Below are 22,923 nucleotides of genomic sequence, written 5' to 3'. Positions count from 1 at the left end.
CATTAATATGTGATCATGTGGACCTGTTTGCTCTTTGGTAAGCATATAAATGACAGTCCTCCTGTGCGTAATGCGAGCCTAAATGAATCCGGCGCTACTCGGCCTAGGCTACTGGCCGAGATAGAACTCCAAAGAGGTGACGGCGATGGCGACTGCACCCACATAAGGGCACCATCAGTGAATGAATACGTCTATGTGAATCGCTAAAATGTGCACACTAGAAATACCCAAATCATATGTGACGCCGACATGCTCATCACAAGTGTAGTGGCACGGTGGCCTGGCTCCACGCATGACTCATTCATCCTGGCGCACAGCAGGGTAGGGCTAGACTGGAGGCAGGCGCTGCGCGTGACGGCTGGCTTGTTGGTGTGTCCATAGCCAAGATACATATTCTTTGTCTTATTTACTTTTAATCTTTATTAGCATTTTCCATCCATACAACGACAATACCATAAAACATAAAAACTTACAATAACAGCTTATGGGTACTTCCATCCATGCAGCTTTTTTTTCTTACTCAAAAATGACAATTTTAATACTAGTGGTATCATCACACTTCCTTCTATAATCCATCCATTTTTCCCATCTCCCTTCAAACTTTCCTTCCTGCATCCTCAATGCATAAATAAATCTCATAAATCTCCTCCACAACACCCACCACTGCTCCTTGGTTGGGGGTTCCACCTTATACCAAGCCCTCATTATTGTCTTTTTACTAGCAACCAATAGTAATTTCACTAGGTATCTGTCCCCTCCTTGTACATCATTCTGTTAGGTTTGCCAAGATGTATATTCAAAGCTGATAAGAATGAGAACCAGTCAAGACCCCACCACAAAATGAGGACCCAAGCCCTCAGCCCCCTCCCCGTCATGAGGTTTACCAGCGGGGCCAAAGGGCCCACACTGAGGTCATGCGCCAGCTATGAAGACACAAACAAGTAAGGTTCACATTTCTACCATTTTATTGTCTGTTGGTGGGTGACTGTGTGAGGTGTGTGAGTGCGTTTGTGAGTGAATGTGTGAGGTCCGTGAGTGTGGTAGTGAGTGACTGTGTGAGGTCCTTGAGTGTGGTAGTGAGTGACTGTGTGAGGTCCGTGAGTGTGGTAGTGAGTGACAGTGTGAGGTCCGTGACAGCATGTGTGAGGGAATGAAGTGCAGTGAGGATGTCCTGTTGGCTCTGGTGGTGTAGTGTGGTGACCTCCACCAACTGCTGCACAACTGCCCCACAACTGCCCCAATCCCTTCTGCCATTTCCCTCTGGGCCTCTAGGGTCATGAGCCTCCAGCACAGCGTCTGATAGGAAGCCCAGCCCTCAGGGAACCTTGAGGCAGGGACGCTGGCAGCCGGAGGTGGAGGCGTGGGCGGTGGAGACGGAGACGGAGGCGCTGGAGATGGCACTGGAGGTGGAGGCTGGTGCGCTGGATGTAGAGGCTGCAACCGGCGGGGGCACGACCGTCAGGTCAAGGACCACTGCAGACTCCCCCTCCTCTGAGTCCCACCCCACGTCAGAGTCTGGAGAAACAATTTCAGTCATTTTCTTTGAGTTTGTCTGTTAACTTGATTATGCATTAAACATTTTATTGTGTAGCCATATTCAATTGATATGTTTTTCTGTTGGCAGCCAAATAAATGCTTAAGTGTGATTTCCCGGGTGATTTAGATGAGAGTCTAAATTTCCCAGAGGGGAAAATGTTTCATGTGGTCTAACATTATGAAGTGGTCATCTGTGTTATCGTTCCCTGTTTTTGGTCCTAAATCATTCATAGCCTACCACAGAATGTGTGGAATGTTTGCTTTCCTCACACATAATACAGCATGTCCGTGTAGCCTACGCCACATACAGGATGCACGAACATACAGTAGGCTACCTAAACTAGGAGCAATCAGACAAATGTAGGCTCGTACAAATAGCTTACCTTCCGAAGATGATTTTCTTTCCTCGCGTGGACCTCACCAACAAGCACATGCACCTCCGTCTCCGAAAGGTTTCTCTTCTTTCCGCGTTTTTCCATAAACGTCTTTCCTATGCTCCACGCTATATTATGTCGGTTCCTTCCGGGGTATCCCCGTTGTGCCGTCATAGTTTTGACCATATATGGTTGGATTTGGGCGTGGAGAGGGCGGAACACGGGGCGCGTGCGCGTACGCGTACGCTCTCTTCCCCGCCCGTCTCGGATTTCTCGTGCAGAAAAGGGCATACGACTTTTTTGATAGATCCGAAAAGCGTGTAAATATTCTCGTCGTACGCTACATTGTGCATTTTCCGCGTTTTCGTCGTACGCCCTCTTTTACACCTGAATTTACACGCTCTTTGATAAATGAGGCCCCTGAAATGCTACATTCTAGTGCTCTCTCTAAACGTTGGTAACTTTTTGTTGTTGTTGTTATTGTTGTTGTTCTTGTTGATGGAAAATGCATAATTGCAGCTCAGAAACAGTGATTATAAAATCACTGTGATTATAAAATCACAGTTTGACGTATGTAATAATAATTGTTACAGGCCTAGTCATCAGACTCAATCAATCAACCAATCAACCAATCAACTCATCAACCAATCAACCAATCAACCAATCAATTATATCAAGTCTTATTTGTAACCGCACCGAGGCACAACCTCTGAGAACCAATATAAGATCTGAAGGTTTACAGTAAAGTGACTACGCACCGCTAGTCCTCAGATTATACTGTTAGTTGTATGTAAACAACGTATGATGATCTTATCAGCAACGGACACATACAGAGAAAACAAGCTGGATCTCAAACTGTACTCACCGTCTCGTCTGTTGAGTTTGGCAAAGTGTGGAGCGCTACTGCCAGAGGACTGGGAAGAGCTCTTGAAGACGGACTGGGGCAATATGGACACCAAAGGGCCATCACAGTTATCTACAGGACAAACAAGTCAACCAAAATACCGGTTAGCATGGCATACTTTTCTTTGCATCCTGTAAAGAACAATGTATTACATTTTACTGTATGTATTAGACATTTATCCCAGTGCCTTCATCCTATTGTGGTCTCCTTGAGTGTATCTTACGCTGTCTCCTGTGAATGATCAATGGTTATCAAGTGGTGGTTCACTGCCCTCAATACCTGACAAATGGTAATACACTGCATGGAGACAAACGTGGAAGCCAGCTCATTAAATTCCAATGACAGTGGAAACAGGAGATGACTGAGACAAATGGATTGGAGACAAGGGTAAACCTCCACGCCTCCTTTAAAAGTCCTAGACAGGCTGATGGGATATGATTTCTCATAGCCTTTTCTCCTTGTTTTATCAAGCTTGCCAGTTCTTTGTGGGACAGAATAGGTTTCTAATTACCGGCTTCATAATCAGTCAAATGTGGCATTCATGATAGGAGCAGCGTGGCAATTGCTCATTTTCTCACTGTCACTGCCTTGACACCGGGATGAAAGGACAGAAAAGTCCTTTAAGCATCTATTCTTTCGAAGTGATCAGTCATGCGTGTCGTATATACATCATCGATTCGCATTATACAATAAACTATTTAGAGCATTCTGATGCTCCCCTCATCCAGTCGGGTCACATTATGTTTTGGTTCGTCTCAGAGAAGCCAAATGCTTTGATGATGGGGTTATTGAGATCCAGACCCCTTTCGATAGCCCACAACAAATTGCATAGAAAGTGTTTTCAGTGATCTGTCCATGTCCGACAGGGATACATGTCTCTTTAATCTCCTATTGTTGGGACAGAGTCATTTTCAATTCAGAGGCAATCAACAAGCAATCGCTTCTTTGTTCAGATATAAAACCACTAGTCGTTTTTCTTCTTTGTCCACTTGCTGTTTGCCCTTAATTTTCAATTGACATGTTTATTTACCTACTTAGAGTAGGGTCAAAGAAAGCCAGGGTACTTTATCCATTAGTTTTTGCTGTATTATTCAATTGTGGCTTCACAGCATCTGTGCTGCATTCAGCTGTGTGGCCACAAGCCTTTCTTCACGTATGCCAAGCACAGACCACCACTCTCTCCTTACATCCCCTTAGTCCTCATCGCTCGGACGCCTTCTTTCTCTGCGCCACATTAAAGGAGATGTCTCTGCTAAATCACTGATTTAATAGTCCCAGGTTTGTCCCATAGATACTGATGCTTGATAGCAGAAGTCATTTCCTGGACCAGCCATGGGGTCAGAGAAACTCCAGGCTTCACTACGGTACATGAGCAAGCTGTTTGTAATGGCTGTTTGTGTTCACAGAGGGGCGAGTAGTATCAGACAGACTGAATCTCATTTCCCACAGAGAGAAGTAGTGTTCCTAATACATCATTTCCATTTCATAACCTCATGTTCCCTCTGGCTCGGTCTTTTTTCTTCCCGTTTCTGTTCTTCTGTCCAGACCCCCCCCCCTCCCCCCCCCCCCCCCTCCCCACACACCATCGCTCTCTCTCTCCACACTCGCCTGTCTCTCTCCCTCCCTCGTTAGAGGACTGCCTCTCATCTCCACTGCAGTGTGATAGCAGAGGACAGGTCTCTCCCTCGTCAGCTGCACGGAGCTGTGCCCCCAGACTGAGAGTCTGGGACCCGTCACTGACCCCCTCTCTCCCTCCTCCCCCCCCTCCTCCTCTGACAGCCCTGGCCACGTCCCACGGGGGGCATCGGCAAGGTAAGCGCTGGCATTCCCGACGTCCCCCGAGCTGCCGCGCTCACCCCGGCCTCGCCCTCGCCCTCGCATGCATTTTTCACGGCCTTCTTTGACGAGCGATAGCATGTGACAGCGAGCGCCGGGAAACACGGTGGCGTCACACGCTTCCCCAGATGGCCGCCCGGAGGAGGGGCCCCTCAGCTGGGACCGGCGTGTCTAAACGCTCCCCGGGCGCCTCGGCTTTACTTCCCCCAGCCTTAAGCTGATTACGCTGCTAATTAACCTTTCACAATCTGCTCAGTCAGCATAACATTACAAAATTTAATATGTAAAAAAAGATGTTTTGCCAGACGTTTTAAGAATCGATTCTCGCCGCCACGGTGAGAATGACTCCCGGGACAGAGGGATGAAAGTGGGCAAACATGGCAGAAGGCAGAGAGGGGTCAGAGGGTGGAGAGGGGTCAGAGGGTAGAGAGGGGTCCGAGGGTAGAGAGGGGTTAAAAGGGTAGAGGGGGTCAGAAGACAGAGAGGGGTCCGCAGCATGTGGAGGTCTCTAGTCTCAGAACAGAGATACCTCTAGGACAGGGGATGAGTTAAAGCCTCAAAGTAGTCTTTACATGTTGTTCTTGTTGTTGTTGTTGTGGTATGAAGGGTAGAAAGACAGGTTGAAAGTGTTGTTTGGACTCTTGGCCCTGAGGCGACAGTGGACAGCGAATGATGACACCATGCCTCAGTCCTGCTGTCTGGGCTCTAACGGAGTAGCTAAAGAACAACAAAAGCCAGAGAGCCGAACTCCGTTCAGATGTTGAATCACTGATGTGTGCCCAAGCCCCCGCTGACAGGATTTAGTGGGAACAATGTTCAAGGTTTCTCACAGTTCATTTCACAGTCGCATAAATTGCATCGACTGTGGAACATTTTCCATCAATATGTTTTTTTTTTTCTTCTCAGATTGCAGCTCTCGTCTGTGCGTCATGCATCAGTTGTGCGCTTCGTTCCCTCGGAATGCGCTCCAGCGGTTCCTGGTCCTTGTGGAACCCAAACACTGATCTACGTAACACACTTGACATTTTTATTTGTATTTTATCAATGGTATTGAACTACTCAGGCTTTGGAACGCAAGGAGAGCCTTGGGTGCAATTCAATACGCGTGTTTCATTTATCTGCATAGCGTTCATATTGAGTCCTCATACCTGGGCCTAGATGGAGCTTGGCCTCATGCACTTACTCCATTTACAGTACAAACCTTGGATTTTAAAACCTTTTGTATCACATTTGTGATCCAATTATGTCCACAATGTGATGACCATTGCAACAACCATTTTAAAATGTAAAAAAATAAAAATAATAAAAAGTCAGCAAATGGTTCAAAACTGTGTAAGATGAGGTTTCCAGATAAAACCCCTTCTCTCTCCTCTCTCTCCCATACCCTCCCTGCCTCTTAACCCAACCTCTCTCTCCCATACCCTCCCAACCTCTCTCTCCCATACCCTCCCAACCTCTCTCTCCCATACCCTGCCTGTCTCTCTCTCCCATACCCTCCCAACCTCTCTCTCCCATACCCTCCCAACCTCTCTCTCCCATACCCTCCCAACCTCTCTCTCCCATACCCTCCCTGCCTCTTAACCCAACCTCTCTCTCCCATACCCTCCCAACCTCTCTCTCCCATACCCTCCCTGCCTCTTAGTCCAACCTCTCTCTCCCATACCCTCCCAACCTCTCTCTCCCATACCCTCCCTGCCTCTTAGTCCAACCTCTCTCTCCCATACCCTCCCAACCTCTCTCTCCCATACCCTCCCAACCTCTCTCTCCCATACCCTCCCAACCTCTCTCTCCCATACCCTCCCTGCCTCTTAGTCCAACCTCTCTCTCCCATATCCTCCCAACCTCTCTCTCCCATACCCTCCCAACCTCTCTCTCCCATACCCTCCCTGCCTCTCTCTCCCATACCCTGCCTGCCTCTTAGTCCAACCTCTCTCTCCCATACCCTCCCAACCTCTCTCTCCCATACCCTCCCAACCTCTCTCTCCCATACCCTCCCAACCTCTCTCTCCCATACCCTCCCAACCTCTCTCTCCCATACCCTCCCAACCTCTCTCTCCCATAGCCTCCCTGCCTCTCTCTCCCATACCCTGCCTGCCTCTTAGTCCAACCTCTCTCTCCCATACCCTCCCTGCCTCTCTCTCCCATACCCTCCCAACCTCTCTCTCCCATACCCTGCCTGCCTCTTAGTCCAACCTCTCGCCTCGTACCACAACCAGTCAGTCTTTCATTTTTATCGTTGCAATAAAAGTGAATAAGTGCCGCCTCTTCTGAGGTGTTAGATTCTGTCATGTAGTAATTAACACTAGACCACCTGCTACAGTTATGGGCTACGCCAAGATGCACCAGGATTTGAATTCATGTATTCTCAACAATTAATTTGGAACAACATATTTTTTCACCCATAATTACACTATGGCAAAAATATAGCATGACTAGAGGGCTATTAGACCTACCCCCCCCCCCCCACACACACACACACACACACACACATTCACACACACACACACACACACACACACACACACACACACACACACACACACACACACACACACACACACACACACACCGAATAAAGGTTTCTAGAGGTGGAGGTTGTCTCCACAGCTACATTAAAGAGACTTCTATGGTCCAAATACATTCCTGATTTAAAATGGATTGCAAAGTACTGTACTGAGTGTTAAAACCCAGCATTTGTATTGTATTGGTTAAACCAATGAAAAACTATATGTGGTATATTTGTGACTTAACCATGACCATGATGAATCAAGCCTATAGGGGAGAGCCTGTTCTGTGAGCTCTGGATGACCTCATGCACAGCGTGGCATTGTGGGAGTTCATATACAGACGACTGTCACACTTTTAACATGAGGACCTGCCCACTGCCCACTGATGTCAGGACAGCAGAGTCGCTGCCCATCTTTCGTCGCAAGCTCAAAACTCATCTCTTCAAGAAGTACTACAACAATCCTCCCTCCTAAACACTTATTGTATTATATTGCACTGTACTTTAGATTGTGATTCTTGCACTTTGCCTTCAGCACTAGATTATGCTCTTAGTCACTTGTTTTAGAAAGAAGATGCACTTGTGAGTTCTGGCAAGTAGTAGTACGTTGGCTCTTCCTACGTTAAATGCAATTATTTTTAGTCGCTTTGGATAAAAGCGTCTGCTAAATGACTGTAATGTAAAAATGTAATGACCTGTTTTGTCTCAGCTCTGTCTTAACGAAGAGTCTTTGCAGAACGCACAAAGAAATCATGTTTTCAACTGTGCTTTTAAAGAGAACAATATCTTCCTTTGAGCTCTCTCTGAAGTATATTTAACTTCGCTGCACAACATATCTTACATGTAGTTTGTTCATATTTGTTTTGGGTCTTTGATAAATAGCTGATAAGCAGGAAGGTGTAATTTACTATCCCCCTGGGTCCTTCCTGACAATGTGCCTGTTGATCAACACACCCTCATTCCCACCAGCCCTCCTCTCCCACTGCGTCTGCTCTTCACACCAGAATCAATGATACAGAGAGTGAATACAACAAGAATATCACGGAGATAATTGAATATCAATATGAACATCGGGGAATACCTGGTCAGAACAGGGAACTGGTCCTGCTGATACATCTTATGGAAGCCGGTTTCCATTTTAACACACTGAAACATTACATACTGCCTCTGTCTGTCTGTCTGTCTGTCTGTCTGTCTGTCTGTCTGTCTGTAAAGGAGCATGATCTCAGTACCACACATACACACATATATAATGATAAAACAACACGGATGAAAATGGAATAGATGCAAGATAAACATTTCCTTGGCCCTGATGCATTACATTAAAGTACAGTCATTTTCCGCCCGATACAGATTATATTGCAATATGCGAAACTAACACAGTATCTGCCATGATTAACAAGCCAAACAACTGACATGGGTAAGTGGTTCAGTCGGGTATCAAAGCCCCTCCTAAATCAATGAATGGTTAAATGCAATCAAGCTATATCCACACCAATTAAACACGCCGATTGATTTTCTCAGCTGCTTCAATAAATTGCCTACAGGTTTTCAATATCTTATTACCTGTTTTTTGAGGCATGATAAACACCTGGGGAAAAGATCGGATGAGTTGTTCTTCGTAAAAGTGCTCATTAAAGGGACTAATATAAGTTGACGGTTGTACGATGTGCATACTTTGAGATACACATGATAACACAAGTATGACACTAATCTCAATTAAGTCATTTGAAGTGTGGGCTGTACAGTAGATTAAGTGAATGTAAAAAATAATCTGGGTCAAGTGGGGAAACCAGAGGGATGTTGCACACACACACACACACACACACACACACACACACACATACACACACACACACACATACACACACACACATGCACACTCACACTAACTTGAGTACACTTTCTCCAGTAGTGTGAGATTCTGTGACTTCCAGCAGGCAGAGGAGATGAGGAGGGCAGTGATCTGAGCGTGTCGGCCCGTCCTCCTCTGATCCGGCCCCGCCAGACACAATAGGGCTTGGGAACATGTAGTGTGTGTGTGTGTGTGTGTGTGTGTGTGTGTGTGGGGGGGGGGGGGGGTGAGTGATCTGAGGTGATGTGAGCGTGTCGGCCCCGTCCTCCTCTGATCCGGCCCTGCCACCCACAATAGGGCTTGGGAACATGTAATCCCAGACACGACCATCTTGTTTCTACACAGGTGTATCTATTCGTCTGATTGCATAGGATTCAATGCAGTAGAGCCAATGTGTCCTGTGTAGAAATAAGATGGCAGTTTCTGGGATTACATTTTCCCGAGCCCTATAGGAGCAGGGAGTCGGGGTGGAGCTCCTCTCCTTACTGCTGGAGGCTCCTCGGTTGATACCAATGAGCTCAGCTCTGCAGGAGTGTGTGTGTGTGTGTGTGTGTGTGTGTGTGTGTGTGTGTGTGTGTGTGTGAGGGGGGGGGGGGGTCTGTATGTGAGTGTGTGTGTGTGTGTGTGTGTGTGTGTGTGTGTGTGTGTGTATGTGTGGGGGGGGTCTGTGTGTGTGTGTGTGTGTGTGTGTGTGTGTGCGTGTGTGTCCGCTGAGAACATCCGCGTGGGCATGATAATAACTGCTCTCTCCATTAGAGATAAATGCATTCTTCTAAGAGCCACTTTGCTTTGGATGGCAGAGCTGCCCACGGTGAGAGCAGAGTTCACCGCTCGGAGCATCTGATGATGGTCTGCTAGACAATGTGTTACAACATGGTGGAAAATGAAGGCATGTGCTTGTTTGTGGTCTGCTGAGTTTCATCTGACCTCATTTGACTGAGCTCTGTCACCCTCCAGCAGAGCTGCCTCTCATGATGAGAGGTTCAGGCTGTTATCCAAGACCCACATGAGGAGGGGAACGGAGATATCTGCCAACGTACAGGGCCTGAGCCTCCCATTTTGGAAATCGCGAAACGCGGCGGCGTGGCATGACTGCGGCACCACCATGGTGACCACCAGGGGGCGGCGTTGATCCAGAAGCAAATAGTGGCAGCGGAGCAGACCGACAATACTGGAGATTATTAACTGGTAACGTTAGGCTGGAATGTACTGTAGCCTATTCAGTGAAATCAAAACAAACTGTACTGTACTATATACATTAGTATAAACTATATATATATATATATATATATATATATATATACTATAAGTATATCACATTTGAGATGTACAATGTATGTACATATATAATAATTGAGAAAGTAGCCTATGGTGATGTGAACTTGCAAATCTCTTAGTGGAATGCAGAAGGCCAGACGAGCACAAACAGAGGGACAGATTTGTTGAATGATACATTGAGTGAATGAGCGGAGGGAGGCCTAGTGTGTCCATAGATACGAGACTCTACAAGTGACCATGCTGATGTGAGATACTGTATTCTGACACAAATGCGCTGATGTGAATTTATCTGTTTACCGAATGCGCAAGATGAGCGATGTCAAGTGGGGAGCAAAAAAAGAGCGAGCCAACAGATTCACTAGGCCAGTGGTTATTGAACAAAACATATTTTTTGCATGGGGTTATTCTAGGCTATCAATTCTACATTCATCTCATAGCAGTGAGCACTGGCATGACTGCTTAAATCAGGCGTCAAGCATTTTCTAGAGTAATCTGAGAGGATTGTGATAACAGCTGAACACTTATAATATTATTTTTGTTAATTGTCCTGTCCAGTATGTCCAGCTGGCTTTTCACAAATATATTTGCAAGAATGCTATTAAATCGCTGGTTCCTTCCTCCCTGTTTGGGGCTAAATTTGATTCAAATGCAGACTGGCCCTTGGAGTTGAATAGGTCCTATCAACAGTACCACCAGACCAGACTCTCAATTGGTGTTGGGACATAGACCCGCGCTATTGTTTGTCCCATCATCAGGAATGGAGCAGTATGTACTCTATAGAGCAAGTTAAAGTGTGATGAGTTCAGTATGGCGTACGTCATTTGAACAGTGTCATAGAAATTGTCATCCTCAGCCTTTGTTTTACAGTTTCTCTCTACCTCCCTCAACCTTTCACATGCTAAACCCCTGAACCCCTGAACCCCTGAACCCCTGGCTGTGCTCACCTCAGTTTCTCTCTACCTCCCTCAACCTTTCACATGCTGAACCCCTGGCTGTGCTAACCTCATTTATAACAGGATGACCTCTCCAGGAGGTCGACACACCACAGACTTCCTGTCTGCTCTAGAGGGACTTCCCATTGTCTTCATTGTTCAGAAGATTCAGAAGTAGTGGCGATTGCTCCTATAAGCCAGGGTAAGCCTGGCTTACCCATACAAGACTGTTGTGACTGACTATAGGCTGGAACATTTGGACTGAATTTGATTATTGAATAGAGAATATTATTCCTAAATAAAAGGGCAGGAGAGCTGGGAAGTTCAGACAGGTGAGATGAAGGAGATATTTGGTCGGGAACACAGACTGAGCTGGAGAGCCTCCCCACGCGTATAGCAGCATATCTCAATAAAGACTATAACTTTTTGCCAATCACTTTTTTTTTGAAGAGAGAATATTATTATTTGAAGAGTTTACTCCTGTTTGGGTTATGATTTGAAATATCTACTTTTTGGGGGGAGCCTGTGGCTAAACATTGAATTCAGTTTAAGTTATATCCTACATTATTATCAGCATGCTGCTTTTTGTGTGACTCTGGTTATTCTTATTTCCAAATTAATATTAACTATAGTGTCCACTAAGATAGGATACTATATAACTCAAACTCCTAAATCACCTGTTTGATTGGTTTAATGTGAAGTGAACACAGCGTTACAGTGTAGCCCTATTACTATCGATTTTACAAAAGCCTCAGAATCTGCCTGTTACACTAGAACAGATCTGCCTATTACACTAGAACACAGCTCTGGATTTCCACCTCCAAACGCAGCTCCGGTCGTATCGATCCACCTCCGGGTTCGAGCTTAGTTTTAACAGTGGTAGTGTAAGTACTAGGCGCAAACGTAGGTCTTTTTCAGGAAAAACGCAGAAAAACGCAGTAGTGTAATCAGGATCTCAGATAGGTTACTCTAGAAAACGCTTGACGCCTGATTTAAGCAGTCATGCCAGTGCTCACTGCTATGAGATTAATGTAGAATTGATAGCCTAGAATGACCCAAGCAAAAAATATGTTTTGTTCAATAACCACTGGCCTAGTGAATCTGTCGGCTCGCTCTTTTTTTTGCTCCCCACTTGACATCGCTCATCTTGCGCATTCGGTAAACAGATAAATTCACATCAGCCCATTTGTGTCAAAATACAGTATCTCACATCAGCATGGTCACTTGTAGAGTCTCGTATCTATGGACACACTAGGCCTCCCTCAGCTCATTCACTCAATGTATCATTCAACAAATCTGTCCCTCTGTTTGTGCTCGTCTGGCTTTCTGCATTCCACTAAGAGATTTGCAAGTTCACATCACCATAGGCTACTTTCTCAATTGTTATATATGTACATACATTGTACATCTCAAATGTTATAAAATTATAGTTTATATATAAGCTAGTTATAGTTTTGATTTGATTATCGCTGAATAGGCTACATTCCAGCCTAACGTTCCCAGTCCCTCAATAATCCTCCCCCTGGTGGTTAGTGTGCAACACTGCACGGAAAAACCGTTGGTGCTTCCCGCCAAAACCCTGTCGCCACGACGCTGCCAGTCATGTCACGCTGCTGCTTTTGCAATTTCTAAAATTAGAGGCTCTCGCACTCTACATAATATTCCTCACAGCACAAGTGCCAACGTGCTCTGGAGGGATTTGTGTAGAGTCTCATTCAGTCGGGGAACAGGCAGTGCTTTCTATAGGCTGTGTTTGCTGTTTCTTCACAGAAACAAACACCAACTCTATCATTTCACCCGTTAGGATTCTGGTATAGTGAAGTAGTCACACTCTATAATTAGGGAATACATCATATGAGTTGAAATAATTATGTGGGTGGAGAATACACATCCAAGCAGGCAATTTTCCCTCTGTGATAGTATGTTAACATTCCCCACCTGTGATAATATGCAGCGAACACAGTGCCAGTTGTTTTATATCAGCCTGCTCAAAATGTGTCCATGTGCCTGGTTAAACACTCCCTCCACCCCTGTACCTGGTTAAACCCTCCATCTGCCCCTGTACCTGGTTAAACCCTCCATCTGCCCCTGTACCTGGTTAAACCCTCCATCTGCCCCTGTACCTGGTTAAACCCTCCATCCACCCCTGTACCTGGTTAAACCCTCCCTCCCTCCCTCCACCCCTGTACCTGGTTAAACCCTCCCTCCCTCCCTCCACCCCTGTACCTGGTTAAACCCTCCCTCCCTCCACCCCTGTACCTGGTTAAACCCTCCCTCCCTCCACCCCTGTACCTGGTTAAACCCTCCCTCCATCCACCCCTGTACCTGGTTAAACACTCCCTCCATCCCTGTACCTGGTTAAACCCTCCCTCCATCCACCCCTGTACCTGGTTAAACACTCCCTCCATCCACCCCTGTACCTGGTTAAACCCTCCCTCCACCCACCCCTGTACCTGGTTAAACCCTCCCTCCATCCACCCCTGTACCTGGTTAAACACTCCCTCCATCCACCCCTGTACCTGGTTAAACCCTCCCTCCATCCACCCCTGTACCTGGTTAAACCCTCCCTCCCTCCATCCCTGTACCTGGTTAAACCCTCCCTCCATCCACCCCTGTACCTGGTTAAACCCTCCCTCCCTCCACCCCTGTACCTGGTTAAACCCTCCCTCCCTCCACCCCTGTACCTGGTTAAACACTCCCTCCATCCACCCCTGTACCTGGTTAAACACTCCCTCCATCCCTGTACCTGGTTAAACCCTCCCTCCACCCCTGTACCTGGTTAAACACTCCCTCCACCCCTGTACCTGGTTAAACCCTCCCTCCCTCCACCCCTGTACCTGGTTAAACCCTCCCTCCATCCACCCCTGTACCTGGTTAAACACTCCCTCCATCCCTGTACCTGGTTAAACACGCCCTCCCTCCACCCCTGTACCTGGTTAAACCCTCCATCCACCCCTGTACCTGGTTAAACGCTCCATCCGCCCCTGTGGCATCAGCCAGCGGGCTAGAGTAAGAAGGGAGGCCCCAACTGCAGCGGTGACTCAGCACAAAGCAGTCGGTGGTCGCATAATTACATTTCGCTGTAGTCAGCACATTAAGCCTGCAGCGGGCAGAAGCCAGCAGTGCACGGTGATACAGTTAAGGTGTAAAGGCATGTTTATAGCCGATGTCCGGCTGTTTAACCCCATACAAACAGGGATTCTGTTGAGGAAATTATAAGTGTCTCACGACCCCTGAATACAGGCTGATAGGGGAAGTTGGCTCCGTGTCGGAGGCTAAGATGCTGACTTTGTTGACATAATCGGAAATGCATTCTGAAAAAGTGGGTTGATGACTGAATGAGTATTTAAAGGTGCATGCTACAAATAAAATCTTTATGTAGACTTTTATTTTTAAATAATAATACATCCACGGCAGCTTTTAGAAAGATACATAATAATAGTATTGCCCCCCCCCCCCCCAAAAAAAAATTTATTATTATTTTATCATTTTAAACATTCTGATGGGTCCAAAATGAAAGTAATGTTTATCTCTGTATAAAAAGTTGTGTGAGCCAAAAGTATCACAATGCTGGTACCACACAGTATCTCTGTTGGGAGTGATTCGGAGGGTAATACAACTGGCTCACAAGCTTTCTCAGGCCGTGTTCACACTAGACTTCTTTTTTTTTAACTGTCAGCGCCTTTTTTACATGCAACCCTATGGGAAAAGGCAAAAAGCGGACACCTTTTTAAAAACTGCAGCGCCCTTCGCCTTTTTGAGTTGAATTTTGTTGAACTTTTAAGAAAAGCGCTGTGTGATGTTAAGCGCCTTTCTGACAGTTGACCAATCGGACGCGGTTATATTATAGCACGACAAACTGAGCTATTAGCCCTGTGTTTGTACCCGCAACAGGAGCTCTCTGGGCCGGCCACAATGTGATGCAGCTCGGCTTGACATAGGGGGTTCTGGAGCTCTGTAGCCTGGCTGTACGATCGCAAAGTTGTGAACGGAATAAATACCGCATACAAGCAAATATAACCTGCTCAGCTATAATGAAACTGTTAAAACAAAGATGCCTGGATAAAGAAATAATTTTCTCAGTGGGCTAGGTCTTAATATTACAAATTTCTTTGACGTTAAGGATTATTTTGCTAACGGTTGAGTTGGTTAGAACGCAGGCTATGATTCAGGTTGTTAAGATGACAGAACACTCGCACAGAAAGCGCTGAAAAGGCACAGAGGGCAGCACTTTTTATTAAAAAAAGAAGTCTAGTGTGAACACGGCTTAAGGTTGTTGTTTTTTTTTTGTTTTTTTTCATGATTTGTCTGCATAAAATATATAGCACCTTTAAGAATAATTCCCTCCAATGTGAACCGTTTTGCATGGAAGCACTTCTCACCAAGAGGGTTAGGATGACAGGTACTTACTCGAACCAAGTGACGTCTTATACTGCCTCAACACACACAGTATATATATATCTCCAAGATATGTTCTAAAACATAATACAATGGAAGTAAATCCCAAGTGAATCTAACCTCCAACACTTGAGGAGGACTGTCCGATCACAGGCGTGTCCCTCAGGAAAGAGTACATACTCCCCATTAATAAACCCCATCCAGAGTGAAGGGCAGCACAGTTGAGACTACCCCTCACCCTGAATACTAGCTCCATAAATCACCAAGCTTCACTAGCAGACCGCTGCTGAGGCTCAATCAATGTAGTGGTCGTCTAAATCCCCTTCCTACCTCCATATCTACGCACCATCTGTTATATCAGATGGACATGGAAACAAATGTTTTTTCTCACATTCTAACTTTAGCACTCTGGGTTCATGGGACTATGTCTGGAAACTGTATGAAGGAAAGTGTACAGTACAACTAAGGACAACAGCACTACTGTGTAAATTGTCATTTCGAAACAAAGTACTACAAGCCTAAAATACTACCAATCAAGAAAGCACTACCTACTACCAACCTACTTAAAACACTACTCAATTTATGGCTTTGGATCCACACTCAGATCTACAGTAAAGAACTTGACTTTCAAATTATTCTAATTATGTGTGTTTTTCGAGAGTGCTTCTCAACAAATTGACAAACCTCATTGCTAATTAGCAAACTTCTCAGACACCAAACAAACAAGCTTGTGTCCTTCGGTGAAACCACTCTTGTTTACGCTAACAAATCGCCCTGTATTCCGTATAGCTCAAGTGTTCTCGATGGAATGAAGCATGAAGCATTATGTTCAAATGCTAGCATTCATTTATACACACATGTACTGTATCTGAATGAGGATTGAGAAATGGCTATAATTTTACTTTTATATTATTCAATGTAATGGTCCCTTTTCAGCCATAACCCTTTCAGAATTCTGGCGTGGCAATTCCAATCATATCTGACACTACATGTGACCCTAGGGGTCTCACCCTGGCTGAGTAGCTCCAATAGAGAGCAACACGCTGCTTCCTTTTTGGTCTGACGTTACATCATTCCTGCTGTCTGCCATTAGCCTCGCCATTGACCTCATTCACACGGCGTCCATTTCTCTCTTACGTCACGCTCAGGGTGGGAGAATATGGAAGTATCCATAGACCATATAGTACAAGTTCGTTATAAAAATAACACTTCAAGATATGAAATAGTCAGAAATAACATTCAGAACACACTACTGGAATTACAAACTCATAATTACTGGACTCTGTTTTTCACCGCGGTAGTTTTCACGTTATGAAATACATAGGAGCGCATTAGTCATCAGCTCATTTCCATCCATATATTTCATAATGGTAAATGCACTGCACTTATATAGCACTTTTCCACCTTAGCGGCACTCAAAGCGCTTTTCAATGGCCTCTCATTCGCCCATTCACACACACACTCACACACCAATGGCGGTAGCTGCCATGCAAGGTGCTAACCTGCTCATTGGGAGCAATTTGGGGTTAGGTGTCTTGTTCAAGGACATATATTTCATAATGTGAAAACTACCGCGGTGAAAAACAAGTCGAGACGAGTCCAGTAATCATGAGTTTGTAATTCCAGTAGTGTATTCTGGATGTTATTTCTGACTATTTCGAATCTTGAAGTGTTATTTTTATAACGAACTTGTACTATATGGTCTATGGATACTTCAGCATTCTCCCACCCTGAGCGTGACGTAAGAGCAAAATGGCCGCCGTGTGAATAAGGTCAATTAGACAAGAAGTCAGGAAACAGGGTCTGCTAGCTCATTGGCCCCTGCTGCATATCAGACTAGAGTAGCCGATCAATGATCCCATTGGAGGAAAAAGCTGGGGAATGAAGAGACTAGTTTCTCCCAAAGATGGTGGAGCTAAAATACACATCATATTCTTTGTCTATTGCACATCCTGCCAATGTTATCAATATTCCTTCAATATAAGACATCAATATAAGTTTGCCATCAATGTGTTCATGTAGATTGTAAATACCAAGGTCTCTACTGACGTCACGTGATCAAATATTTTAATTCATACATCATTTCTCGGAACAATATGCTTCTGATCATATTTTCAGAGCTTTGTGTGTGTGTGTGTGTGTGTGTGTGTGTGTGCTTGCATGTGTATACTCATATACATAGTATTTACAAGACATATGAGCTTATTTAAGCCAAATAAGAAAAACAGTCCAGTAATGAAAGCAGTGAGCCATTTGTGTTGCTGTGGTTACTGTCAACTGCACACACAGATCCAACGTTGTGGAAAGCTGGGAATGTCTTTCCCCAATATGATTTATCCACATTAATCATGCAGGCGTCACATGAGGAAAGTTGATGAGCATAATGTGTGTTGAACTTCTCCGGCCTTCAGCCTCATTAAGAAAGAACAATGTGTTTGAGCTCAAGCTCACCTCACCTCCCTACTGGGGACACGGCAGGATGACCAAAATGGAGGCCGGGTTTATTAAACGGGAAGAGGAAACACCGTCTAAGGCTTAATGATGATCAGGACAACCAGGACATATAGCACACACACACACACACACACACACACACACATACATAAACACACACATAAACACACACACACACACACACACACACACACACACACACACTGCTGGTTACAGTCTTTATTGAGAAATAGCTTAATGTTTAACCATACTGTAATATATATATATATATAATATATATATATATTTCATAAAGAGTGAAACTGGTTGATTGTACTGTATATGTATATGTTAAAAGGAAAATGTTCAACCAGTTTCACTCTTTAGATCTCTTTATGAAATATATATATATATATATAAATATCATAAAGAGATCTAAAGAATGAAACTGGTTGAACATTTTCCTTTTTCAGGCGGCAACAAACCACACAAAAGAAAGATTAAATAACATTGGGCCTCATTCGCCAATATCATTCTAAGGTAAATTCTTATATTTATTCTTCTAAAGAAAGTTTGAGTTTCTAAAGAAAGCTCCCGTCTGATTCACAACGTGTTCGTAAACCGCTGAATGAGTTTGTGCCTGCCTTCTCCTAATGATGAATCCCACTGTTTCACAATTGAATGCGCGTGGCCATACACCCGAATTAGCATAAATCAAGTCCCTGCCAGGGCCATAGAAAGACAGGCAACTGTTGAGTTGTGTGCAGATGTCACTTCTCAGCATGAATACTCTTCCATGTTTGTAGATTCTGTTCTTAGTTCCGAGTTTCTCGAGTTTAAGACAACATGCTTCTTAAGAAATTATTTACTTTGTGAATGAGGCCCATTGGTACGAAGCACTTTCACCCCACTTACACCGTTTCCACGAAGATTGTGGTATTCACCAATGTTTTCACGTAGGATTGGTTCGTATAGAACAGCCATCATCAACAGGCGGACCGGATCCGGATCCAAAAGCCGTCCAATCGAGACCGCGTCTATAACCCGATAAATTAATGAGAATTTCTCCCTTTTGACGGAGCGTAGGCAACTAGTTTGAGCCTGCACAGCCTTTGTAGTATTTTACGTCATTTGTTTACTATCTCACGCGTCGCTAGCCAATAGAATCTGCGTGTTCATTGCCTGACGTCAACCAGTCTACATGTGACAGCCTAGCTATCGTTAACGTTACTGTAATCAGAGTGATTCCTTGCTAACATTAGTTGGAGTTGGACACTGTATGACCAGAGAAACGTAATGACAAACGAAGAGGGAAGTGAGATACTACAAGACAGAAGTAACGTCAGCCTATACATGCCGTGCTCTAAAATAAGAAACATAGATTGAAAATAGGGCGTTCCATCAAGAATGGACAGAGTTGTATATAATTATTCATTCTCACTGCGGGTAGCTCTAAACCTGTTTGTCTCACATATTTCAAAAGCTAACTTGTTTTTAAATGTAGACCTCATTTAACTCAAGTTTATAGTAGCCTAATTTGTATTTATAATCCCTCCAAAATGTGAAATCCCTCCTAAATATGAAGTGTCAATAAACAGGTTGAAATATAGTTGAAATGTAGCCTACTTCATTTGATTTTTAAGTAGGCTAAGTTGGGGACCATACAACTGAAGTGAACAATATTTTAACTTCCATGCATATTTCACAGTAACATACTTGCTGCTATACAATAATTTGATATGAATATGCAAGGAAACAAATGAAAAACGCACGCATCACCACCGGACCCTGGCTTGAGCCCACTTTGTCAAAATGGACCTCTTAGAACATGACTTGATTACCCCTGGTTTATAAGAACAGAATCTACGAACACTGAGAAGCAGTCAAAAGTAGGCTACAGGAGTGTGGACATATTTGTGCGAAAGACATGTTCATGCAAAATCATTGGTGATTGCGTTTACTTCAATTCTACCGTTTTACAATGTAAGATTGCTATACAATTACATACAGTTTGTAATTTAAAGCGAGAGTACTGTCTTTTTTACTGTAATTTATCTTACAAAGCGAAAGTACTGTCTCCAATAATAGCCTCGATGCACTGGTCCAGTTTAACTGTTGTAGGTCTTCCAGATAAAGTGTTTTCTACACAATCAGGCTCATCCATGCTGGATTCCATCTGAGGCCCACTGACTTACCAACACACCTGACACAACGCCCCCTTAACCACACACCTGACACAACGCCACACACACCTGACACAACGCCACACACACCTGACACAACGCCACCTTAACCACACACCTGACACAACGCCACACACACCTGACACAACGCCACACACACCTGACACAACGCCACCTTAACCACACACCTGACACAACGCCACACACACCTGACACAACGCCACCTTCACAATTACACTACCAGAAATACACACACCTGACACAACACCACCTTCATCATTACACTACCAGAAATACACACACCTGACACAACGCCACCTTGATCATTACACTACCAGAAATACACACACCTGACACAACGCCACCTTCATCATTACACTACCAGAAATACACACACCTGACACAACGCCACCTTCTCCATTACACTACCAGAAATACACACACCTGACACAACGCCACCTTCATCATTACACTACCAGAAATACACACACCTGACACAACGCCACCTTCATCATTACACTACCAGAAATACACACACCTGACACAACGCCACCTTCACCATTACACTACCAGAAATACACACACCTGACACAACGCCACCTTCACCATTACACTACCAGAAATACACACACCTGACACAACGCCACCTTCACCATTACACTACCAGAAAAACACACACCTGACACAACGCCACCTTCATCATTACACTACCAGAAATACACACACCTGACACAACGCCACCTTCACCATTACACTACCAGAAATACACACACCTGACACAACGCCACCTTCACCATTACACTACCAGAAATACACACACCTGACACAACGCCACCTTCATCATTACACTACCGAAACGTTAGCGAGACGACCCTCCGGATGGCCAGTATCCAGTGAGAACTGACATCTGCGCCCAATGCTTCAGCCATGTGTCCTTATGTGTCTGGTAGCGTGTTTACCTATGCTACCTTTAACCCGGGAGAACTGGCAACGCGCACAATAGGTGTGAACTCATCCGGCAGTTTACGAACACGTTGTAAAACGTTCCTAGGCAGAAATGTGCGAACAAAATTTAAGAAAATGTTGGTGAATGAGGCCACGCACTTGAACAGGAATACGTGGGCTGTGTGTCGGGGGCCGTGGGTTTATCCCACCCAGTTGTGTGTGTATGCGATTTAGATGAAACCCTTCGGATAAGCCCAGCTCCTTTTTCACTGCCAACTGTATCACTGCCCTGTCCTCAGCTTCTTGCCAACGTAAACAATTCAGTGTCCCCAGAGTGTCACCGGGGCGTATCATAATCCGTATTATCTCTGATCTTGGCAGAGGGGCGATCGTGCCCACACGGACGATCCCCATCCCACTGCCGATAAGGCTTCTTCACAACGTCCTTTTCAGCATGGGGTCAAATGTTGATTTTCACCTTGGATACCCATGCTGCTGATAAGCTGCTCTCCTTGGTAATTACCGGCCAGCTCAGCCATGTGGTGGTGGATAAACGATGGGGACACCCTGTCCCCTGTCACCGTCCTCCCGCTCCGTAATTGACCTTGTCAGTCCTGGGTGACTGAGGCAAGGCGTCAGAGGAGAAGAGTGGCTTCTAGAGGGCAGCTCGGAGTCTTAGAAAAGTTTACTTTGCTTTTCCCTGGGTGGATATGTCCCTCCATGGCCCAAATTAGCCCGCTGGAAACCCTTGGAATGAATCAGGGCGCGGGAGAGAGAATCACGGCCACATGCCATTTCCATTGTCCTCCTCTCACCTGTCAAGGTCAGTCTCACTCGAAGTGCCTGCAGTGTCTGGTGAAAAGTTCAATCTACGATAAAGGTATTCATTTACATTTTATAGGGCTTCAAAGGTTGGCGGGCTATATTTGACTTTTCTGGTGTGTGTGTGTGTGTGTGTGTGTGTGTGTGTGTGTGTGTGTGTGTGTGTGTGCGTGCGTGCGTGCGTGCGTGTGTGTGAATGAGCATGCTGGTGTCGGTGCACGAGCACGTCGGTGCACGAGTGTGTGTGTGTGTGTGTGTGTGTGTGTGTGTGTGTGCGTGCGTGCGTGCGTGTGAATGAGCATGCTGGTGTCGGTGCACGAGCACGTCGGTGCACGAGTGTGTGTGTGCGTGTGTGTGTCTCACTGCATATTCTCGGTCTACTGTACGTTTTCTCCTATTCACAATCCCTTTGACTTTGTGTGGGTTATCAAGGCCCATTTCCCAACTGTATTGACGGGATCTGGAGCAATATTCGGCAGCCGCGCCCCAGGGAAGCGTGTCAGAGGTTCTGCTATCACTAGGAGCTTTTGTAATGGGAGCCCATGCTGTTCCCTGCCTAAGGCAACCTCCATAACCATTCACTCCCTCACAGCGGCAATCTCCATCTGAAACGGCCCGCATGCTTGACCTTATAAAAAAGTTGAAGTAAAAGACTTTATCACACTAATGCTCTGGTCAAAAGTCCACAATCCCCCACAGAGCAGAGATGTATTAGGAATGTGAAATGATCCCCCCGCGCCAGGCGTGCTGGAAGGTATGCCACTGGGAGGGTGGCAGGTATTACCAGAGATGCAAATGTGGGACTGTGATTTATGTAGATCCACCTGTCGAGTGGAAGTGCATGATCAGGCAGCGTTTTTAAATCAGGCTCCCATTAATAATACCGCTTATGCCGTTGTAACATACATCCAGTCCAGGGAT

The 22,923-nt window shown here is 45.2% G+C and overlaps 1 protein-coding gene across 1 annotated transcript in view; it reads right to left on the bottom strand.

Moving 5' to 3' along the window:
* The window catches only part of LOC311313074 (contactin-associated protein-like 5), a gene marked incomplete at both ends in the record, with an annotated part of 83,975 nt that overhangs the window by 57,628 nt on the left and 3,424 nt on the right, over window positions 1-22,923 (bottom strand). The window contains one exon of the mRNA XM_084443108.1: window positions 2,776-2,886. Within this exon, the coding sequence (XP_084299234.1) occupies window positions 2,776-2,886 (111 nt within the window). The remainder of the gene's footprint in view (window positions 1-2,775; window positions 2,887-22,923) is intronic.

The sequence above is a fragment of the Borostomias antarcticus genome (genome assembly GCF_949987555.1).
Source record: "Borostomias antarcticus genome assembly, chromosome: 9".
Lineage (NCBI taxonomy): Eukaryota > Metazoa > Chordata > Actinopteri > Stomiiformes > Stomiidae > Borostomias > Borostomias antarcticus.
Note: the sequence above shows the minus strand (reverse complement) of the source record. Positions and strands in the feature narration are given on the sequence as shown.